The sequence below is a fragment of the Staurois parvus genome, unplaced genomic scaffold (assembly GCF_062004578.1).
Source record: "Staurois parvus isolate SC_StPar_1 unplaced genomic scaffold, SC_StPar_1.0 ptg000276l, whole genome shotgun sequence".
NCBI classification, from domain to species: Eukaryota; Metazoa; Chordata; class Amphibia; order Anura; family Ranidae; genus Staurois; species Staurois parvus.
In genome coordinates, this window is record NW_028318072.1 from 3,974,249 (window position 1) to 3,999,667 (window position 25,419).

At 41.8% G+C, this 25,419-nt stretch overlaps 1 protein-coding gene across 2 annotated transcripts in view; it reads right to left on the reverse strand.

Moving 5' to 3' along the window:
* PROM2 (prominin 2) overlaps positions 1–22,098 on the reverse strand; it is a 146,940-nt gene extending 124,842 nt beyond the window's left edge. For both annotated transcript variants that reach the window (XM_089681729.1, XM_089681730.1), the window contains exons 1-3: positions 21,707–22,098; positions 4,016–4,065; positions 1,928–2,118 (exon numbers count right to left, since the gene is read on the reverse strand). In XM_089681729.1, the coding sequence (XP_089537855.1) occupies positions 1,928–2,118; positions 4,016–4,065; positions 21,707–21,977 (512 nt within the window). In that variant the 5' untranslated portion in view covers positions 21,978–22,098. The remainder of the gene's footprint in view (positions 1–1,927; positions 2,119–4,015; positions 4,066–21,706) is intronic.
* Positions 22,099–25,419: the final 3,321 nt, after the last annotated feature.

Sequence of the window (25,419 nt, forward strand, 5' to 3'; positions counted from 1 at the left end):
CACATGTCAAAGTTGTAAAATTTTACTTAGGCTTTAAGATTTGTTTTACCCTTAGGTGTGAAGGGATTAATTATGTCATTGTACTACAATTTTTAGTGCTAGGTGATATTGCCACCAGGGGCGGACTGACCATTTGGAAACTCGGGCACTGAGCGAGGGCCTAGGGTCAGTAGGGGGCCCCATGAGATGCCCCTGGTACCTTTTTCATAGGCTTTTTTGAGTTTGGGCAAGGACACAGGGGCCCCATGATCCCCTATTGCCCTGGGCTCCGTGAATTGTCAGTCCGCCCGATTGCCACACAATTGGCTTGATTCACCTCCATTGGATTTTTTGTTAAGATCACTGCTATTATCTGTTATTTAATCCAAAATATTTTATATGCTATTGCATTATAATTTTTAACACTAGGTGGTATTGTTGTATATGTTGGCCAGCGCTTACTTTTATCTCCTAGATTGTAAGCTCCCAGGATCAGGCCCTCCTATCCCTCTTGTATTGAACTGTATTGTTGCTGTATTGTCTCCCGTTATATTGTAAAGCACTGAGCAAACTGTTGGCGCTATAGAAATCCTGTATAATAATAATAATTTCTTTGCACATGTTAACAGTCTTGCTGGAATAATCAAATTAAATTAACAGAGGGGTCAATACTTACTTTCCTTTGATAAAATGCTGCTTAAGGCTCCGTTCACACCTATGTAGTTTGCATTTTGTGCATTTTGCAGTGCTTCTCTATAAGTTCGTTTTGTGCTTTTTTACATGTGTTTTGTTCGCCTTTTTTTTTTTTTTTTAAGTGGAATTTTTTTTGTGCTGGGCAGAATAAAAATGTGGCAAAAAAGCAGCAAAAACTCGCTACCGTGCATTTCAGCAGATTCTCCATTGAATTCTATTGTAGCACAAATGCTGCTTTTTGCTTTTAAAAAAGTCCCTGACCCTTTCCAAAAACACAGCAGCTCAAGAAAGCATAGATGTGAACATGTTCCATAGGAAACCATGTTAAATGGACTGTAGTGTGTTTTTGCAAAAAACACTAAAAGATGCATTGGTGTGAACGGAGCCCCGAGGCTCCCATCAGTGCTGATCATGTATCAAAATCTATTCTCTGATTCTCTCTTTCAGCAGAGATCACATGACTTACTGCATAGGCTTTCAGACTTCCAGTACTGAAGGCAGCCTGCAGCAGCATTATCTCCTGCAGAAGTATTTCAACTCTTTTATGAATCCATATCCATCACATCATGACTTATGATGCTTTGTTGTCAACAATTGAGTACTACTTTAATACATGCTATTTATATCAGTCTATCATGAATGCTGCTGCCAGACTCATCCACCTTATTAACTGCTTCATACCTGCCATCTCTCTCTGCCAATCCCTCCACTGGCTTCCCATTGCCAAGCGGGATAAAATTCAAAACATTAACAGTCACATATAAAGCCATTTATAACTCTGCCCCAAATTACATCACCAATCTTGTCTCCAAATATCACCCAAACCGTTCTCTCCACTCCTCCCACTACCTCCTGCTCTCTAGCTCCCTTGTCTCCTCCTCCCATGCTCATCTCCAGGACTTCTCCACAGCTTCCCCCATCCTCTGGAACTCTCTACCTCAATGTATCAAACTATCGCCTACTCTGCTCACTTTTAGGTGATCTCTGAAAACCTATCTCTTCAGGGAAGCCTATCCTGCCTTCAGCTAATAACAGAATCTTCTATTCCTCCTACCAGTCCATCCCCCACAGTTATTACCTTTTGTACCACTGGCCCCTCCCTCCTAGATTGTAAGCTCCAAGGAGCAGGGCCCTCCTATCCCTGTATTGTTGCTGTATTGTCTCCCTTTATATTGTAAAGTGCTGAGCAAACTGTTGGCGTTATATAAATCCTGTATAATAACAATAATAATATATAGAAATGAATTAAACTTACAACAAGCAGCATAGTGTAAAGAATAGGGCAATGAAGACTGGGGTTGGTGCACAGAGAACTCCTTCACATGGCAGGACTTTTCTCCCACGATAACGGAACGTACAGAAAATGATTCCAAATACCAGAGCGAAGATGACAAAAAGGATTGCAATGATGGCACAGGTCACATATCCAGCCTCATATTTAACTACCTATAATGACAATAGAAATGGTACAATAAAATACAATAGAAGAATTCTTGTTTTCTTCACTTGTCCTTAAAGTGTTACTAAACCCACAACAGTAAAATCAGTCTGTATATGCAGTAAAGCACGCATGTAATACTCACTGTGGAACCTTAGGGGTTAATCCTGTGCATTGTGTAAAAGGGCCGTTTGATCCTGTTTTCTCTGTAAAATAATTACACTTCCATGTTCTGTGTACTATGGGAGACCAGATATAGTAAATGCAGGGTCCTGGGTTTAGTAACACTTTAAGCTGACCATACATGTGTAGATTTTTGGACAGAATATTCTTAAGAAAATTTGTCCGAAAATTATTTCACCATTCAATGAATGAACAAATGCTGTTCGAAAATTGTCTTTTGCTTTTAACATTCGATTTTAAACTGAATCTAATTTCTGAATGATAACCACATTTTCCCGTTATGGCTGTCAAAAATGAACATTGATTTGACAACACTAACTAAGTAGACAAACGAATATTCTTGAAACAAAAATTCTGCATTCTCCTAGAGCAGAAAGAAAACTCCTCCTACAAGCTTTAACCAGTGCTCTGCTGAAGTCACAAGACTACTCTAACTGCTGATGAGAAAGGGTATTTAGCAGTTTATATTTATTAAAATAATTGCATTTTCATGTTCTGTGTGCTGTGGGAGACCAGATATAGTGAATGCCGGGTCCTGGGTTTGGTAACACTTTAACCACATGCCGCCCAGCCACTGTACATATACGGCGGCAGGGCGGCACTCGCAGGCAAAACCACATTTTAAAACGTGTGTTTTGTAAACAAATAGAGGGCGCGCGCGAGGCGCGCCGCCGCCCTATCTGTCCCGCTGATCACCGCCGCAGATGTGAGTCGCCGGGTCACAGCCGCTCCTTAATGGCTATCTCCCAGCGATCGGCGGCAAACAGTGAGACAGCACAGCTGCAGTAGCTGTGCTGTCTGTCACTTCCCTGTCAGCTCGAGGATGAGCTGATCGAGAAAGAACAGTTTCTCTTTCTCCATCAGCCTTGTCCCGTCCAGTACACACACCCGCCCCCTAGTAAAACACTCCCCCTCACTCCTATAACCCTTCCCTGCAAAATAAAGTTAACCCCTTCCTCCCCATTGCCATTAGTACAGTGTCAGTGTTTTTTTTTTTGCACTGAAAAAAAGGACGTAAATTTCGTTTGGGTGCAGCATTGCATGACCGCGCAATTATCAGTTGAATTAGTGCAGCGCCGAGTAGCAAAAAGAGGCCTGGTCATTAAGGGGGGTAAATCCTCTGGAGCTCAAGTGGTTAATATTCACCAGCCGCTCCTGATCTTACAGTGAATCCTGATTGGCTCGGACCATTTTAGATGCAGCACATAATCTAATCAGGAAGTCAGAGTCTAATGGGCCATTAATGGTTGTTCAATGCTGTATGAGCAGCACCTGCAATTTTATGTTAAATTTGTCTCTCCCCAGTCTGAGCTGACATTCAACTTACTACTAATGTTCATCAGGCTTTCTGAATAGTTGTCACCGATTTTTAATCATGTTGGTGACTGGGACACTTTGGGATCTATAGTACACAGCGGCAGATAAGTAACCTGGATTGGTGGCCCTGATGGGGATGCGGATTGCCAAGGGCACTTGGTTGCAGATCAAACAACAGCTCCATTTGACTAATGACAATGCTCAGCGCAACTTTACTTGGCACCAAATACTATCAGCATTATAACCAACACTTTTTGGGCTTGTTTACACTTGCGGCAATTTCTGAAAAGTGATCTGTAGTGCATGACTTTTCAGAAAGCAGTAAAGAAGCAGTTGACAGGCATTCAGTTTATGTGTTATACAGGACGGACTATATATATGTATATAGTACAGCATTTTACTCACTTGAGACGTTTCCAACAGAGAGGTATTTGTGAAAAGAGCACGCAGCATCTCTAGGAGATAAAACAAAACAACAATGTAACAAATGTAACTGGAAAGCAAAAACATTATATTAATATTTAAATACTGTGTTTCCCTTTGGTGGTTAAAAGAAATTTCTAAAGCCTGAGAGCCCAGTTTTATTAAAGTTATCCACCTGCTAAACAACAAATACACCTTAAAGCAGTAATAAACCCCAATACAAAGCAGCTCACAAATTCTTAGGTGTGGTGGCTGCATTAGTTTTTTTTCTTCTTTACTTTCACCAGGTGATCCATGCAGTAAGTCTGTGTTTTTTCAATTTCCTTTAACAGATCAAGCTTTGTAGACAAAGCAGGCAAAGCAGTTAGAGGGCTGACACAAAACATTTACCACTGACAGGGGTGCTTACAGTGATCAGCTTTTATTGATTTATGTAAAATCTTTATCTCAAAAAGAAAAAAATGTTACTGTAACTGCTTATAAAGTGTTAGCTGGAGTTCAGCTGCAAGTTGTTATTAACCACTTGCCTACTGGGCACTTTCACCCCCTTCCTGCCCAGGCCAATTTTCAGCTTTCAGTGCTGTCGCACTTTGAATGACAATTGCGCGGTCATGTAACACTGTACCCAAACCACATTTTTATCATAGAGCTTTCTTTTGGTGGTATTTAATCACCACTGGGATTTTTATTTTTTGCTAAACAAATTAAAAAAGACAACATTTTGACTGATGGGTACTGATAGACTGCACCGATGAGGAAGCTCTGATAGGCGACACTGAGGGCATTGATAGGCTTCACTGATGGGCACTGAAAGTCAGCACTGATGGGCACTGAAAATCAGCACTGATGGGCACTAATAGGCAGCACTGATTGGCACTGATAGGTGGCACTGATAGGCAGCAGTGATGGGCACTGATAGGTGGCACTGACTGGCACTGTTAGATGACACTGATGGGTACTGATAGACTGCACTGATGAGAAGACACTGATAAGGGGCTGATGGGCATTGACAGGCATCACTGATGGAAACTTAAAGGCAGCACTGATGGGCACTGATATGTGGCACTGAAGAGCACTGATATGTGGCATTGATGGGCACTGATAATTGGCACTGATATGCACTGATTGGTGGCACTGATGGGCACTGAAAGGCAGCACTGATGATCAGTGTGCAGCTAGAGTGGGAGGACATCATATGACGTCCTTCCAAAACAAGAGAGATCCTGCCCGTCTGTCATTTCCCTATACAGTGGGTGGGAGGTGATTAACCTCCTTGGCGGTATGATTATTTCCGATTTTTTGTGCTGAAAGCAGTACCATTTTTTTGCATGGAAATATGTAGTTTTTTATTGTAGGCTGTAATTTTTAGGAATAACTCACTGAAATCTGTATGAACAAGAGTCTAGTAAACATCCCGGGTAGGATAAAATTTGAAACACTAAATCATAAATTATAATTTAATAAATAATCATAAAAAATAATAATATAATAATAATAAATTTAATTCAATAATATAATCAAACCAAAAAACACTGAAATTTGAAATACAGAGGCAAATTCGCACATCGCTGAGCAAAGTCGCAAAATCGTTTTCAGTGTCTGATGACGAATTTCCCCACGAATCCTTATCACTCAATTCTGCAAGTGGTTCTGATTTACTATCGCTGTTCTCTAGCTGGTCTAAAACCGCTTTTGACGTAAAGGGGTGCTTTTTGGACGCCATGGACTTTTCTAAGTTTCCAGGCAGAAATACAGTCAAAATGCAGGCAGGGCACAGGACAAAGCAGTAGGGACAAAATGTATGTGAAATGCATTGAAACAGCAATGTTTTACTATGTATTAATCATTTTTTAAAAATGACATTTTTTAAAAATTTCAAATTTGCCGCCAGTTCCGGCGCCCGTACGTCCCGACGTCACAGGGACCGGAACACGGAAGCCGGATGCCGGCATCGGCCGGAGGAGATGGCCGGGGACGCTGCAGGGGACACATCGTGGGAGCGAAGGACAAGGTAAGTGCTGCAGGGACCCCCTGAGCAACACTGCATGATAAGCCCGAGTGTAGCTCGGGGATTACCGCTCTTGGTACTCAAATTTTACCCCGAGCTACACTCGGGAATACCGCTAAGGAGGTTAAAGTCTATCTAAATCAGCTCAAACTACCCTCCAGACTGACAATGTTGCTGTCCAAAGGTGTTTGTTATAATACTTCACCCAGAGTGTAGACACCCTAAAGCTGGCCATACAGATATAGATTTTCGTTTGAGAATTTTTGTTTCAAGAATATTTGTTTGATTTTCTACTCATTAATGTGGTCAAATCAATGTTCGTTTTCAACAGCCATATCGGGAAAATTCAAAGAGGCAAGATGGAAAACTTTTCTCGATCAAACAAATTTTCGGCCAGTATATGTGGTTATCATTCAGAAATTAGATTCAGTTTAAAATCGAATGTTAAAAGCAAAAGACAATTTTCGAACAGCATTTGTCGATTCATTCAATGGTGAAAGAATTTTCGGATGACTTTTCTTAAGAATATTCTTGTCCGAAAATCTACACATGTATGGCCAGCTTAAAGTGTTACTAAACCCAGGACCCGGCATTCACTATATCTGGTCTTCCACAGTACACAGAACATGGAAGTGTAATTATTTTAGTAAATATAAACTGCTAAATACCTTTTCTCATTAGCAGTTATAGCAGTCTTGTGTCTTCAGCTGAGCACTGGTTAAAACTTGTAGGAGGAGTTTTCTCTGGGAGGATGCAAACCCCTGACCTCTGTCTGGGCAGTGCTGATTGGCCCTGTGTTGATCACATGCACTCTCCTAAGGAAAAAAAAAACCTCTCTAGCAATACAAACTAAACTGAGCATGTGCAGAAGGGCACGGTTCAGTCTGTCTTATCAGTGTGGACATTTGGACAAGAGGAGGGGCAGAGAAGAACAGATAAAACAGCCTTTTTGCACAATGCAGAGGATTACCCCTTAGGTTCCACAGTGAGTATAACAAGCATGCTTTACTGCATATACAGACTGATTTGACTGTTGTGGGTTTAGTAACACTTTAAGACAGGAGGTGTGTTAGTGGCTGGATCACCAGGTGAAATAAAGAAGAAAAAAAAGAAAACTAATGTAGCCACCACACCTAAAGATTGGAAAGCTGCAATATATTCAATTTTTGTTTTGGGAATTAATAGCTCTTTAGGTCGTTTATGATGGGTTGTAATTAAAACTGTATGATGAGTCCAAACTTTTCCAATACCATGTGATATATAATAAAACTGGCAACATTTTATTTTCAAATTTTACTGGACATTGACTAAAAAACAAACAAAAAAAGCATTTTCTTTTAGTATGTAATTAAAAGACAACAATATTGCAAGGTCAAAATACTATTCTGAGAATGTATGGCAATATTCTTATGCCTACTTATTCTGCTTACAGAAATTTCCTACATGTGTGCTGTTTATCTTCTAAGGAAACCAAATTTTCTAGTTCCTAATATAGCCAGGTGCTGCGCTAAAGCAATATGGAGAAGGAGACATTGCATTCTTCTCTTCCTCTGCTGAAATACTGATGGTATGCTGCACCATTCTCCTCTGGCGAGCAGGAGGAGAGCTAAAGCCAAGCAAACCTATAAACTTCTATGCAGAGCGCAGAGAATCCTGGGAGTTGTAGTTTGAGACAGCAGCCGTAGAATGGCTACATTATAATGGTTATACTACAGATCCCAATAGGCACTCCCAATAGGCAGTAATAGGAGCAGAGAGAGAATTTTTAATAAACTGACTGGGTAAGTTCTACTTCTTGGCACCGAGGGAGTTAGAGAGAGAGGACCTCTGTCTGAATATTCACCTGCCAGCTGGAGACCATTACTGGCAGAGATCTGAACCTGAGACTGGAAGCAAGGATACCCAGGGATCAGCGCAACACCGCCCAAATCACAGCACCTGCACTGTTGTCACAGGGAGACTGGAGCATCCACTCACCCTCTGCTTCCCACCACTGATCACCAGAGGCTTTCAGGAAGAGACCGAGAGGGCCCCAGGCAGGCTGATCACTGTTGGCGGTTTTAGCTGCCAGCAGTGATCATTGTATTCTGATGGCTGGGAAATCTCCAGCTGTGGGAATGCAATAGTGCAGTGGAAGGGATCCTCCATCAACACACTAATGGTTGATAGAAAGAAAATTGCCAAATGAATAGTCAGCCTAAGAGTAGCCAAGAAAAGAAATGCCTGAAGTAAAGTGTTAATTAAATGAAAGTATACCTTCTCACCTGACAACTTTCACAGCATGAAGCTTTATTTACTGCTGGGCTGACTGTGTATCTTGATCTCCAGTCTATGCTGACAGGTCCACCAAGCAGAGATGACTGATCAATGCACATTCATACTTAGCCTAACTTACTGCAGGGATGACTGTCGGTGTGCAGTAAACGTGCAGCATAGACTGGAGATCAAGATACACAGTCTTCCCCACAGTAAATAAGGCTGTGTGCAGGAAAAGTTCTGTTATCAGGTGAGAAGGATTACTTTATTTTAACACTTTAATTCTGTGTATTTGTTTGTCTTCTTTTATAATGGACACATCTAGGACGGAGCTGCTGGAGCTCCCAGTGTGCCTCTGCCTCTATTCACTGCACCCACCTTGTCCTGGCCCTGGGAGAAGGAAGTCAGCTGCAGTGTACAGAATCCCAGGGTGACAGTGGGAGGAGGGCTGTTGGCTTTAGGGGGATGCAGCTGAAATCTGGGGGGCATAGCCCACCCAAGTACCCACTTAGATCCAGCCATGGGTCACCACAGCATCCCGGGGACTAGTAAGAGGGCGATTCGCCCATTGCTGATATTGCTAGAAGAGACTGAGCCACTGAGAGAATGCACCCAATCCATACTGCATCCATAGTGCACTCTATACTGCACTCATTTCAAACCTAGACTGCACCTATACCAATGCTATACCTCATATACTGGCAAGCCTTTACTGCATCTGAACCACATCTACCTTGCACCTGTGCTGAGACTATTCTGTATTTATACTGTACCATACTGCATGCAGGTTAACAAGAACCATTGTTAAATGCACCAATGTTCCTATAGGGCCCCAACTGTAGCTGGCAGAGGAACACCTCAAAGGACTGCCCTTCCCATAATAATTATTCTGCCTTCACCTACCCCCTCCGCTACCATCTCCCTTTTCTTTTGAACAATGCATACTGAGTTGGTCTAGGACGGGTGTCGGCAACCCGCGGCTCCAGAGCCGCATGCGGCTCTTTTTCACCTTTGCTGCGGCTCCGGAGCACACTGCCCACCAGGTGACAGGCAATAGGGTTGCCGTAGCTCAGTGGTCGGCAAGCCGCGGCTCTTTACACATTTTAATGCGGCTCTTCTGTGTGCCGGGCGCCCGCTCCCCTCCCTCCTCTCGGGCGGCCGCCCCAAAAGTCAGGACTCTGCAGCTAGCCCAGCAATGGGCAAACTACGGCCCGGCGGACCTTGTAATCCGGCCCGCGGAGCGTGGCAAACATTGGCTGTCAGGATGTAGGCGGGGCAGCGTGACGAACTCCTCTCCTCTCACAGTCCGCCCTGAAGACCGGAACGGCGCGGGAACACGGCGAGAGGAACACGCGGAGCAAAGGTAAATGAATTGACACAATATGGGGAATGAATTACTATAGGGGGGATAAATTACTATAGGGGGGATGAATTACTATATGGGGATGAATTACTATGGGGGATGAATTACTATATGGGGGATGAATTACTATGGGGGATTAATTACTATGGGGGATGAATTACTATGTGGGGGATGAATTACTATGTGGGGGATGAATTACTATGGGGGATGAATTACTATATGGGGGATGAATTACTATGGGGGATGAATTACTATATGGGGGATTAATTACTATGGGGGATGAATTACTATGTGGGGGATGAATTACTATGGGGGATGAATTACTATATGGGGGATGAATTACTATGGGGGATGAATTACTATATGGGGGATGAATTACTATGGGGGATTAATTACTATGGGGGATGAATTACTATATGGGGGATGAATTACTATGGGGGATGAATTACTATATGGGGGATGAATTACTATATGGGGGATGAATTACTATGGGGGATGAATTACTATATGGGGGATGAATTACTATGGGGGATGAATTACTATATGGGGGATGAATTACTATGGGGGATGAATTACTATATGGGGGATGAATTACTATATGGGGGATGAATTACTATGGGGGATGAATTACTATATGGGGGATGAATTACTATGGCGGATGAATTACTATGGGGGATGAATTACTATATGGGGGATGTATTTTCAGTTTTAAAAATGTGGCTCTCAAAATAAATTTCAATCGTGGTTTTGGCGAGATTTGGCTCAGTTGAAAAAAAAGGTTGCCCACCACTGGTCTAGGACTAGCATTGCCATCATAAATGTACTCTAGAAGTATAGTTCCAGCACACAGTAGATTAAACTTTGCTACTGCTCACTGCTACACAGGTGGCCTTACTACTGCTTATGCTGATCTGGATGCAAAATATTATCTTATGCTTAGCCCTTCTGTTATTCACTTTGTATGTTAATTTGTGTTATTATCTTTGTTAATCCATTTTATGCTTGCATAGTTACCAACTATATTGGGCGACAATATATTAAGTTTGCCTTTACTACCTGGTTTGATGCCTATTCTTTGATATAGCACTACTATTGGGTATTAAGTGTTACCTTCAGTTTATTCCTGTGATATTTGCATATTTGTACACTCAACCTGGTGTGTCAAAGGGGCTGAGGTTCTTGAGAAGGTCAAGCAAAGAACAGTGGACCTATCCTATCTAGCAGCTCCTATGGGAGGTAGCATTACACAAGATCGCTGAATTTAAGGAAGGGCTGGTTAGGTTAGTGTTAGGATTATGGGGAGGCTTTGTGTGAAGGTTAGTGCAAGGATTACAAGGGACTGTTCATGTTAGAGTTAGGGTGAGGGTATGGTTAATGGTTAGTGTTGGGATTAGCATTAAGGTTTATGGGGAGGGTTAATGTGAAGGCTAACATCAGGGCTCGGTTTAAAGGGAGAGTTCATATTAGTCACAGGGAAGACTACTGAAGCTTAGTGTTGGGGTCACACTGTTTTCTATGTGCCCTGTTCACACCACAATTCTGGTGTGATGTGCCGTGTGTCTGCATAACACTGGATGGCACCGCATATCAACTCACAACAGCACAATGCTCTGCGCTCCTGTTCAGTGCCATGAATAAAGTGGCACTTTAAATAAAGTTGAAAAAAAAAACAAGCAGCACGATGTGCCAAAACACACATGCTCCCAGCCGGAGCCAACACTACACTAACCTGCATGGTAAAATGATATGTTTTACTGTGCAGGCTACTGTGAATGCAGCCTTACGGTTTATTGTGACAGGAAGGAGAGGTGAATGTTACAGGTTCAGGGTGAGTTAGTGTTTGTATATTAGGGAAGTTTCTATTGGATACGGGGACTTAAGGGTAGGGCTTCACTCTCTGCACTGAATGCTACTACCATTACTGGTATAGAAAGCAAATATATCATGCTTAGAGTTAATGGTTTTTATTTTGAATTTCAGCTTGGATCCCCAAAAAGTTGACCTTGAAAACATATTTTAGCAAGAGGCATATTCTCAACACTTCTCTGTTATATGGCAAATTACTTTTAAAGATGACATCAAAAAGTAAAAAGGTAATCGACCAGATATGCATAGTATTGCTGCATTACTGATGCTTGCAAAAACGTAAGAATACTCAGGATCAAGTTTAGGTATAGTAAAGTTTTAATCCTAAAACTGAATTCAGTCTAATACAACATGCTTTGTGTTTCTATTTACAAAAAATGACATTTAATAGAGGTATACATGTTTCGTTGTAAGAGCATTGATTTCTGGCTGATGATGGACACATTCCTATGTATGCATACTATGCCATTTGTTGTACTTTGCTTTTCTTTAAAACCTAATAAAAGCTTTGGAATATAAAAAAAGTTTTATTTAACAGCAATTTCTTACACTCACAAGTAAGGTTGCCACCTCATCCCTTTAAAACCAAACACATATTAATTACACAGTTTCTGTGGCTGATTAAGGTGGTAATTAAACTCACTTAATGTCTTATCTGCATTAAATTAGCCTCAGAACCTGTGTAATTAATATGTGTTCGGGTTTAAAGGGATGAGGTGGCAACCCTACTCACAAGACACAGCACTAAGGAAGAACACCCCACTATTCATAGAGCTCTTTCATCCGATTTTTGAGATATGTCACACATGGGTTTTACTTTATGTTTGAACATCTTATAAGGACTGAAGCTAAACGAAACATATAGGCTGCCATTCAGCAGCAGAGTTTTTAAAAATATCTCCTAACCTGGCTGTTTTGCTGATCCTGCAGCTTCAATATTTGAGTCATTGTGTGGGAACAAGTCTGCAGATCTCACTTCAGATGATGCATGCTTATTCTGGATCAGTGACTCAAAAAAAAAACCATCCTGCAGTTAACCATAATTTTCATAAGCAGGTCAGCAATGACACTTGCTGCTGGCAGTAACATACAGTAGTTATCTAAGTATAGATTTTCTTTATATGTTTACATTTTAGCTTTTGAGTTGCATTTTTTAGTGGTCCATTTACTGCAATCAAGGTTTCCCCAAACCTAACAGACCTCAGTGCAATGCAGGCAGTTGGGGCATGCTAGTGTGGGGTTTAAGAGGTTAACACAGGCAGTGAAGAGGCAATAAGATGCCTCCTCATCACCTGTCAAATGCTCTCTGAAGAATTATCCAAACCAGCACATGCTTTTCCAACAGTTGATGTAAGCTATTGTTGCTCCAGTGAGAACGTGCGTACAGGCAGAGCCAGTTGGTTTAACAGTTACTGATACTGAGAGTCCTCTAGAGTGGTCATGGAAGCAAAGTCCACTTTTTAACTTAAACAGTGGTATAGTGCAGCGCTAAATAGATAAAATTAAGATTAAGATCACAGTCTGATTCAATATGTAATTAGAACAGTTCATAATGCCAGTAAATGTATCTTTCTTTGCGGTGCTCCAAAATGAAAAGACAAATGAGCAAATGATGCTCTTACCAGAAGCACATGGATCATGCACATTGAAATATCCAAAGCCAGGGGCATCAAGGTAATAGAGTATGCATCTGGGGCATCCGTCTCCAAGTGGGCAGCTCAGCAGTAACTGGGTGATGTGTATTCCAGAGGCCTCCTTTAAGGATCAGCAGGGTCAGCCACCTGATTACAGGTATTCCCTTTCTCTGGATGGTGAAGTACTTCCCAGGGTCTGCATACTTAAAAGCTCCATGAAGGAGCCATAAAGAAAGTGCCCATAGCGTAATATTGCCAAAGAAAATATTCAAATTATTATGTAACAAATGACAGTAAAAAAAGGGTACACTGACCAATAAATCCAGATGGCCACTGGACCAATAAAAGGCTCCAGCGGCTATATGCCATGGTGTTGATATTCTTCTGAAGATGTGCGGTCTCACAAAAGGCCTAAGGAATGAACACACTGTGGCATATAGCCACCGGAGCCTTTTATTGGTCCAGTGGCCATCTGGATTTATTGGTCAGTGTACCCTTTTTTTATGGCTCCTTCATGGAGCTTTTAAGTATGCAGACCCTGGGAAGTACTTCACCATCCAGAGAAGGGGAATTCCTGTAATCAGGTGGCTGACCCTGCTGATCCTTAAAGGAGGCCACTGGAATACACATCACCCAGTTGCTGCTGAGCTGCCCAATTGGAGACGGATGCCCCAGATGCATACCCTATTATCTTGATGCCCCTGGCTTTGAATATCTCAATGCGCATGATCCATGCGCTTCTGGTAAGCACATCATTTGCTCATTTATCTTTTCATTTTGGAGCACCGCAAAGAATTATACATTTACTGGCATTATGAACTGTTCTAATTACATATTGAATCGGACTGTAATCTTAATCTTAATTTTATCTATTTAGCGCTGCACTATACCACTGTTTATTTTATACAAGAGGTTTTTTATGGTTACCCGAGTGTTCTAGCTGCTATTACAGAGAAGCACTCACTACCACTATTTTTTTCCACTTTTTAACTTGTACCTACAGGTAAGCCTATAATAAGGCTTACCTGTCAGCACAATGAAATATCTCCTAAACTTGCATTGTTTAGGGGTTTCTCAGGAGTTATGAGTTTAGGAGATATTCACACAGCATGTAGCCAGTGAACGGTGCTTGCACTCTGAAGGCAAAGCATACCCATGCTGTACCTGCACGCATGCACAGGAGTGTTGTCATCGTAGACCTGGCCATTCATACAGCTGGAGACTGCGAACCTGGAAGGAAGACTGGGTGAAGATGGATGCACCTGGGAACCTTGGCAGTGCTGTGCTGGAGGTCTCTGTGTCCATGTAGGTTTCTCATAATGTACTAGTATGTGGTGCATGCTAGTACATTATAACTTAAACCTGCAGGGGCCCGATTTTTTATTTTTTGTAGCGGATTACTGCAGCTTTTAAAGAGGCTCAGGCAACCTCCACCAGCCATATGCCTTCACTATTAGTTCCTATCTAGGTTCCACCATAATGTTAGCTCCTTGTAACTTCTTTCAGGCTCTCACCAGGAGAAAACACACCACCTTCTTTCTGTAATATCTGTAGTCTATGGTGACGTGGTAGCTGTATTATTCCTACCTTTCCAAGCTGATGTTTGTCCTCCTGATGTTGAACTTGATACTCATTTACCACATTTTGCAGCTGTATTTGCTCCTTCTGAACCCTGGGAAGCACAACTGGTCAAGTAGTTGCATTTTTAAGTAACCAATTCAGATCTAGCTTCCGCAGGGCATCATAGCACGGAAACATCAGGGTGGACCCACGGATCACTTCTACCCCAATTTGATCTGCTGATTTAGATAGACATCCAGGGGGCCAACAGGGACACTAAAATGAATTGATCTTGTAGCACATGATCAGCACTAATGCAGTCCTGGTGGTCTTTTTTCTCAAACCGCTTGAACAACTCTAAACTTGAAAAATCGTCTCACCCTCTTGCTGCTTCTGGAGGAAAACCTGCTACAGATCACCCACTGTAGTGACTTCTCCAAAACAGTTCCAGCTGCGCTACTATCTGTGCAAAGGTGGACCATTATGTGTCTGACAACTCTAGTATGGTCTTCCTTGAATCCTCCTCCAAGGGCTTAATGGCTAAATCAGGGAAGAGCTACCTAGTACTGACAAAAAAATGGGCTGAACTCTTTAATATTTCCATCTTATTAGCTAGGGGGATATTTGTGCTGGTATATTTTGGAACCAGTGCCAAAGCAGCTCCAAGGGGTACCGTGGTGGCTTTTGTCCCAAGGATGGCCTTTCCATATCCTACTGACTACACAAAAAGTAGGCGGGGTCTAAGCCCAGGGTACACAATCAGGGAGGAGAGACCACACACATAGTTCTTAGTGTTGTAATTTATTTTATAGATTGTATACAGGCTAGCGGTAAAGTATAAGGACAGGTTTGGGACACACTGATATAAGGCAATATAGCTGTTTGTATTTACAGAGGGTCACCAGACGTGTGCCCATGTTACTGAAAGAAGGCTTCTGCTGGAGGGGTAGCAGTTTGAAATGTACTGGGACAGCACTAAAATGCTGCTGGAAGAGACCCACGGTGCTGATTCAGATAACAGGATGTTTCTTCAAGACAGACATTGTCCCTAAGCTGACTGTACTCACCAGAAATCCTTTCCCTGTGCTACGCACTTTCCCTCACCAGTGGGGTCTGTGGCACACCGGAATTATGTGGGTAGCCTATTATATTAAATATGACACCAAAATGGCCACCTGAAATCATGAGAGATTACAGTGTTCAATTGGACAACTGAATTATCTGAGAACCTGACAGAACAAGGGGAAAATTCCCCTAGGAGACGCCATTCCATCTGCAATAATGGAACAATACCACCTACAGGATGGAGGGAAACCAACACCTGTCTGCACACATATCTTAGCAGAGTGCTCTAACAAGGCACACAAGTAGGGACAGCTGTCAACCTAGCCAACTTCTAATTTTAATTGTGGTCACCATGACTGACCAGTTTGGGGAGATCAAATGATTTGGAGCCACACATAGATAGGAAAATCTACAGCACCATAAGTATACTAATTTTCAAAAAGTGACAGTTATTTTCAGTCCAATGAGATTAAAAACATTGTCACATAACTAAAAAAAAATATTCTTATTCTTGTGCACAGCTTTGTGAATTATTACTGATTCTCTCTCTGGAGGGTCTTCAGCTGCTAGTAGCAGCCAGGTCCTAGAATTAAGTGCACTCAAAAAAGCCCATGGCTACCCCCTTTAAAATCATTCATTTCTGTGCTCTCAGTACAGAAAACTTACTTTTGGGAAGTTAATAAACAATAATGCAGATGGAAAAGCTTGGTATTGGAGTTACATGGAAATGCATAATTGCTTGGACATCCTCTGTGTAGTAGGATTAGATAATTGGGGCTGCAGCAGGAGGGCTTCTACATGGATAACAAACTGAAAATCATTTTTAAGACAGAACTAATGCCCATTTTTTCTTCATTTTGAATAAATTAATGTAGTCAGTTTTTTGTGCCATCTGGTTTACACCGGGGGAATTTCCCTTCATGTCCTGTACCATATCTGCAACAAGAAGTGAGAAGAAATCACCTCAAACTGAGTGAAATCCCTGGTAGCCACCAGGATCATTAGAACTAGTGTCCCCATTGGAAGACTTCACCTCGATTCCTGTGCTGGTGACAAATCAAAATTTTTGGGTCATATATAGAGATCATAGACCTAATAATAACATGCAATTATGGCATGCAATGATAATAATAACATGCTATTATGGCATGCAATACCAAGCTGTGGTTTCTAAAATTAGCAAAATCCTTTCTTCTATTGAGAGAGAGAGAGAGAGAGAGAGAGAGAGAGAGAGAGAGAGAGAGAGAGAGAGATCATTCTGCCCCTGTTCAAATCATTAGTAAGACCTAATCAAGGCTGCAAAAATTTAAAACGAACAACAGATTGCAAGAGATAGCACGACAAACCGAAAACATTCTTCAAATATATTAATAATAAAAAGGTCAGGTCCGAGCATGTAGGCCCTTTACAAAATAATCTGGAGTGGATGACTGGGGACAAAGAGAAGGAAAATTTTTTAAATACCTTATTCAGCTCTGTATATACAAAGGAGCATGGGGGAGCTCTTGTCCATAATGGGCATGGTATTGACACAGCTCCAGATGATTCATATTGGCTCACAACTGATATCATCCAGAAATATTTAGACAGAATAAAGGTGAATAAAGCACCTGGGCCAGATGGCATACACCCATGGGTCCTTAAAGAATTGAGCTCTTTCATTTCAAAGCCATTGTTTCTAATTTTTAGGGACTCTTTAACCAGTTGCCGACCGCAGATAGCCGAATGACGGCTACACTGCAGCCAGCCAGTTCTGGGAGGGCATCATATGACATCCTCCCAGAACGCGCTCTCCTACGGACACAGCTGATCACGTGATGTGGTAAAAGGCCAATCACAGCGGCTTTTTACCACGCGATCAGCCGTGTCCAATGACGCGCTGATCACAGGGAAATGCAATTGCCGGTTCTCGGCTGCACTTACCTCACGCTGTCAGAACGTGCGGAAAGTACTGCCGAGAACTGGCAGTTGTCAGAGCAGGGATCGGCACTGATCATCAGGGCACTGATGATCAGTGCCCTGATGATCGGTGCCCAGCAGTGCCACCCACCAGTTCCACCCACCTGTGCCCAGTAGTGCCGCCCACCAGTGCCCAGTGGTGCCACCCACCAGTGCTCAACAGTGCCACCCACCTGTGCCCATCACTGCCACCCACCTGTGTCACCCACCTGTGCCCATCAGTGCCACCCACCTGTGTCACCCTCCTGTGCCCATCAGTGCCACCCACCTGTGTCACCCAACTCTGCCCATCAGCGCCACCCACCTGTGCCCATCAGTGCCACCCACCAGTGCCCATCAGTGCAGCCCAGCAGTGCTGCCAGTCAGTGCCCAGCAGTTGCGCCAGTCAGTGCCCAGCAGTGCCGCCAGTCAGTGCCCAGCAGTGCCGCCTATCAGTGCTGACTATCAGTACCCATCATCAGTGCCGCCTATCAGTTCCACCTATCAGTGTCGCCTATCCGTGCCACCTCATTAGTGCTGCCTATCAGTGCTGCCTATCAGTGCCCTTCAGTGCTGCCTATCAGTGCCCATCAGTGCTGCCTATCAGTGCTGCCTATCAGTGCAGCCTCATCAACGCATATCAGTAAAGGAGAAAAATTACCTGTTTGCAAAATTTTATAACAGAAACAAAGAAACCTTTTTTTTTCAAATTTTTTGCTCTTTTTTTGTTTATAGCGCAACAAATAGAACCCCCAGTGGCACGTAAATACCACCAAAAGAAAGCTCTATTTGTGAGAAAAAAATGATAAAAATTTCATATGGGTACACTTTTGCATGACCACGCAATTGTCATTCAAAGTGTGACAGCGCTGAAAGCTGAAAATTGGCCTGGTAAGGAAGGGGGTATAAGTGCCCGGTAGGCAAGTGGTTAATGACTGGCATAGTACCACTATATTGGTGTAAGGCCAATGTGGTGCCTATATTTAAAAATGGATTAAAATCTTTACCAAGTAATTATAGACCTGCTAGTTTAATTTATGTATATATAGATACTGGAGAGTTTAATAAAAGACCACATAGAGTTCTTACTTGAAAAAAATATTTTAAGCAACAGACAGCATGGATTCATGAAATACAGAAGTTGCCAAACAAATCTGATTTGTTTTATGAGGAGGTGAGCAAAACCTTGGACAGAGGGGTAGCTGTGGACGTGGTATACTTGGATTTTGCAAAAATGTTTGACACAGTTCCCCACACACAGCTAATGTGTAAGGTAAAGTCTACAGGCTTGGAAAAATCTACATGTAAATGGATAGAAAACTGGCTAAAAGATTGTATTCAGAGAGTAGTGGTTAATGATTCATAGTCTGAATAGTCTAGGGTTGTCAGTAGTGTACCCCAAGGTTCAGTGTTGGGACCCTTACTTTTTAATAGCTTTATAAATGATATAAAGTCTGGGATTAAAAATCCCATTTCAGTTTTTGCAGATGACACCAAGCTGTGCAGTGGAATAATGTCCTTACAGGATGTCTCCAATTTACAAGCCGACCTCAATGCACTGTTTAATTGGGCAACTATGTGGCAAATGAGGTTTAATGTTGATAAATGTAAAGTTCTGCACTTGGGGGCTAAGAATATGCATGCATCATACATACTAGGGGAGTACAACTGGGGGAATCAATGGTGGAGAAGGATCTGGGAGATCTGGTAGATCACAAGCTTAATAATGGCATGCAATGCCAACCTGCGGTTTCTAAAGCGAGGAAAATTCTCTCTTACATTAAAAGAGGTATAGACTCCAGAGAGAGAGATATTATATTATCCCTGTACAAATCATTAGTAATACCTCTTCCGGAATATGCAGTTCAATTTTGGGCACCAATTCACAAAAATAATATTGGGGAACTGGAGAAAGTACAGAGAAGGGCAACCAAACTGATAAGAGGTATGAAGGAGCTCAGCTATGAGGAAAGATTAGAGGAACTGAATTTATTTTCTCTTGAGAAGAGGAGATTAAGGGGGGAATATGATCAACATGTATAAATACATCAGTAGCTCATATAGTGAACTCAGAGTAGATGTTTTCATCCTGAAGTCATCACAGAGGACAAGGGGGCACTCTTTACATCAGGAGGAAAAGAGATTTAATCTCCAAATATGGAAAGATTTCTTCACAGTAAGAGCTGTGAAAATGGCCAGCTCAGTGGATTGCTTTAAAAAAGGCCTGGATTCTTTCTTAGATACACAGAATATAACTGGATACTAACATTTATAGGTAAAGTTGATCCATGGAATATCCGATTGCCTCTCGGGGGATCAGGAAGGAATTTTTTTCCCTGCAGGAGCAAATTGGACCATGCTTTGCTGGGTTTTTCTGCCTTCCTCTGGATCAACTGCGTATAGGATTATACTTTTTTTTTTGTTGAACTAGATTGATGTTTGTCTTTTTTTCAGCCAGACTATGTAACTATGTAACCTCATATAGAATATGCAGTTCAGTTTTTGGCACCAGTTCATAAAAAGGATATCAGAGAACTGGAGAGAGTGAAGAGAAGGACAACCAGACTGATAAGAAGTATGGAGGAGCTCAGCTATGAGGAAAGATTAGCTGAACTGAATTTGTTCTCTCTTGAGAAGAGGAGATTAAGGGGGGATATGATCAACATGTATAAATACAACAGTGGTTCATATAGTGAACTTGGTGTAGAGTTATTTACAATCAGGTCAATACAGAGGACAAGGGGGCTCTATTTGCGTCTGGAGGAAAAGAAATTTAACCTGCACATATGAAAAGGCTTCTTCACAGTAAGAGCTGTGAAAATGTGGAATAGACTTACTCAAGAACTGGTTCTGTCCAGTTCTGCAGATTGTTTTAAAAAAAGACCTGGATGCATTCTTAAATGCACAAAATATACCTGGATATTATTATTTAGAGGTAATAACACCAGGGGTAGTTGACCCAAGGAAATATCTGATTGCCTCCTGGGGGATCAGAAGGGAATTTCTTTCTCCCACTAGAGCAAATTGGATCATGCTTTACTAGGGTTTTTGCCTTCCTCTGGATCAACCAGGGGCGGACTGACCATTCGAGCACTCGGGCACTGCCCAAGGGCCCGGGGTCAGTAGGGGGTCCCATGAGATACCCCTGGTACTTTTCATTGACTTTTTCATAGGCTGTTTTGTGTTTGGGCGAGGACACAGGGGCCCCATGATCCCCTATTGCCCAGGGGCCCCATGAGTTGTCAGTACGCCCCTGGGATCAACTGTGGGTATAGGATTGTGTATATGGGGATTTTCAATATTTGTCTTTTTCAAACTAACTATGCAACTCTCCCTACATACAACAATAAAACCTGGCAGGTATTCTAATCCCTCCTCACTATGTCTAAAACTGAAAAAAAAAGGTTTGCCTTTACTTAAACTTAATGTCAGTTTTGGAGCTTTAGTAAAAAAAATTGATTAGAATGTTCATATGCCAAATAAATCATTAGCTAGATCTTCTTTGATGAGACATGTCTCACCAGAATGAGACACTACTTAGCATTGCAGTCATTATTCCCGAAGGTGAGACATACATCATACTACAATCATGGTAAACACTATAGTATTTCACACTGTATGGATCTCTGTTGGAGGTATACACATCTATCACCACAAGTTAGAGCCTGTATATGTGCTGCCATCACCTCTTCAGTGTACATCTTCTATTTTCATTATGCATCCATGCCAGGGCAAAGCATCCTAATCATTACTGAGCCAATCATATAAAAACACTTATATTTGGATGAGACTGCAAAGTGACCATTACCTGATTTCTATCGCTCAGTGCTGCTATCTGTCATAGACTTGTAACAGACTTGTAGCTGTACAGCTCATATCCCTATGTTGAAATATTGCTCCATTTGACATTTCTGATTTTGCATTGCACTGTAAATCAAACCATTTTTTTTGCTCTTTTAAGTACTTTTCTCCATTTCTCCTACCTTTTGGAAAGGGGTTTGGCTGGACAGCATTCAGAAACATCCTCTGCATGTTATAAAGGGGATCCAGACCATCAGAATGTCTTCTCACAACAGATATATTGTGTTTACTTCCCACCGCATCAAATGTTAGTTCTTCTGATTCGGTAGCTAGCTGGCATGTCTGCGCTGTCACTGGTCCCATATTATGAAGAAGGATGCAAAAAAAGACCAGGTGCCAGGAGCCTATCCTGAAATCGAGCAAGTCCATCTTTTCATAACCCAGATATGGCATCTTTGTCACAGGTTGGATGTCAGAGAACCCATTATATTAATATACCAGAATTCCTGGTCCTGGATCACTACTGTCACATCTATGCTTGGTGTAAGGAGGTCAATAGCTCAGAACAGTAACACTCCTACAGCTACTGTGAGAGTGCAGGGCATGTCATTTGATGAACCTGATGTACTTGTTTGTGTTGGGGCAGGTCCAGCATTCTGCTGGAGCATCCCAGACACATCCTCCACTGAGTCACAAATAACTAGAATAAAACAGGAAAGTCTCATTTGTAATTAGCAGACACATGCACCAAGGTCATCACATTAACTGCACTCTCCTCATTCCCAATGATGGACTATTCCAGTGACATCTTGCTCAGGTGAACCACCATTATGTACTGAAAAGATCGACAGGAGACAGGATATAGGCTGGTTCAGATATTGTTAGCACGCTCTCGACAAGTACACATCAGCCAAGAGGAATTTCATGGGGAACACTGCAGTAAAACGGTTTATGCCCTAGGCTAGACAATTACCATTGCCCCCTCCTCCTAAAATGACAATTTCACCATCATAAATATGTTCAATGCAGTAGTAAACACATGGGGCATTTTATAAAGTAGTGATTGTGACATTTACTAAACATCACTGCAGGTAAATCTTACTGGTACATTTTTAATATGCATTATTTAAGATGAGATTAAAGGCCTTTTTTTTGTTTAATAACAAACATGTCTTACTTTCTTGCTCTGTGCAATCCTCCTTTTCTCAGGTCTCTGTGCTGCGGCTGTCAAAAGTTGGGCCATAGCCAGAGAGACTGCCCCAACCATACACAGAGGAAGCCTACAAACTAAAATGTCCCACTGCCAGGAGTCAAGCAGTGGGGTGGCTAAGAGAATGACTACTTATTAAAGAACCGAAGATGAGGTGGCCAACTGTCCAGTTTTGCCTAGATGCATTGATGGGGCTGTTAAAGGGGCTTCAAAATTCTGATAAGCCCTCCGTCTGCAGACTCCCACAAACACAGTCCAGGGCCCTTGTTCCCATCAAAGCACCCCCCATGTTGAGGGTATATGGCCTGGTACGGTTCAGGATAGGGGACCCCTCGCTCGCTCACCCCTTTCCTGTTCTACTGGGCTGCATGCTCGGATAAGCGTCTGGTATGGATTTTGGAGAGGGATCCCCACACCATCTTTTGAAAAAAAAAATTGGTGCTGGGTTCCCCTTAAAGTCCATATCAGACCTAAGGGGCTGGTATGGATTTTGGGGGGACCCCCATGCCGTTTTTATTTGTAAATTTGGGCATTTTTTAAAAAAAATTATTAAAACCGGCAATTGTTTTGTTTATATTCTGCTGTCAGCAGGGAATCTCACTGACAGCAGGTGATCCTGCCAGCATCCTTAACAACAAACCAGTGCAGACATTTAAAATAAAAAGCCAGCATGGGGGTCTGGTATGGATTTTAAGGGGAACCCCCTTCCAAAGTAAAGAAAAATGGCATGGGGTCCCCCCCAAAATCCATACCAGACACCTATTCAAGCATGCAACCCAGCAGGCCAGAAAATGGGGGATGAACGACAAACCCGCCCTCCAGAACCAGGCCAGGCCACATGACCACAACATGGGGGGGTGCTTTGGGGTGGGGGGGCTCCCATCCAAAGCACCTTGTCCTCATGTTGATGTGGACAAGAGCCTCTATCCCACAGCCCTGTACGGTGATTGTGGGGGTCTGCGGACGGGGGGCTTATCGGAATGTGGGGTCAGCGGATGGGGGGCTTATCAGAATCTGGGAGCCCCCTTTAACAACAGAGCCCTTAGATCCCGCACCCCTCCATGTGAATGAATATGGTATACACTGTACCCCTACCTACTCATTCACCACAAAAGTGTCAAAAATACATAAAAACAAAGAGACAGTTTTTGACACATTCTTTATTAAAAAACAAAAAAAAACCAATGTCCCCTGAAGTAAAGGCTATAAAAATCCCTTTAATTGAACAAAAAACAAAACAACAGTTTTTAAAAAGTCCTTTAACCTCCCTGGCGGTATGATTATTTCAGATTTTTGGTGCTGAAAGCGGTACCATTATTTTGCATGGAAATATGTAGTTTTTTTTATTGTAGGCTGTAATATTTAGGAATAACTCACTGAAATCTGTCCGAACAAGAGTCTATTAAACATCCCGGGTATGATAAAATTTGAAACACAAAATCATAAATTATAATTTAATAAATAATCATAAAAATAATAATATAATAATAATACATTTAATTCAATAATATAATCAAACCAAAAACACTGAAATTTTAAATATAGCGCCATAATAAGTTCGCACATTGCTGAGCAAAGTCGCAAAATCGTTTTCAGTGTCTGATGACGAATTTCCCCACAAATCATTATCACTCAATTCTGCAAGTGGTTCTGATTTACTATCGCTGTTCTCTAGCTGATCTAAACCGCTTTTGACCTAAAGGGACACTTTTTGGACGCCATGGACATTTCTCAGTTTCCAGGCAGAAAGAACATTCAAAATGCAGACAGGGGACAGGACAGAGCACTAGGGACAAAATGTATGTGAAATGGGTTGAGACAGCAATGTTTTACTATGTCATGTATTAAATAGTGAAGCGCTCCCAAATTACCTAAGAAAATTCCCTATATGCATACCATAAATACCAACTGAACTTGAAATAATCAATACCATAAGGTGATGAAAAACATATAAACTAAGTCTATTGGTGAAAAACTAGAATACATAAATACCTCATATATATACCAATCATTAATACCTCATAATTAATCTGTGATGGAAAATAACAAATATAAAATTCATAATAAATACTCAAATATCAGTGATAAAATCAATCTTCATAATGATACTAATTCATAATATAATAAAAGATGTGACAAATCGTGATAAATTGTGACAAACCTATAGATCAAAATAAATAGTGATTCTTCATCAAATAAATACGTAATGCATAAATCCTGTGATAAAACCATATATCAGAATAAAAAATTAAATAAATAGCTACTTAATTCTGTGATAAAGTAAATGAACACTGTGTCTAGAATAAACTCAAAAAGTCCATGCATAAATGTGAAAACACTCTGTGATCTTCACTTCTAGTGCTCAAAAAGGAATCCTCCAATGGCAGCAATGCCTGCTCACCTCCCCACCTCGACCCACACAGGGCCACAAGGCAAAAACTCTCCTCAAAGGCAATCCTTTACTCCAAGCAGCTCAACAAGGGACCTCAGGACTTCCACTCCACCTCCTCTCAAACGTCATATAGGACACAAACAAAGCTTCCCATAGTATAATAACGTTTATTAAGAACAATTAGCATAACATACTTTTTCCACTCACATGTAATCCTTGTATACAGCTCTTTCCACCTCACATCATGGGTGTGGAAAAAGTATGTTATGCTAATTAGTATCATTATGAAGATT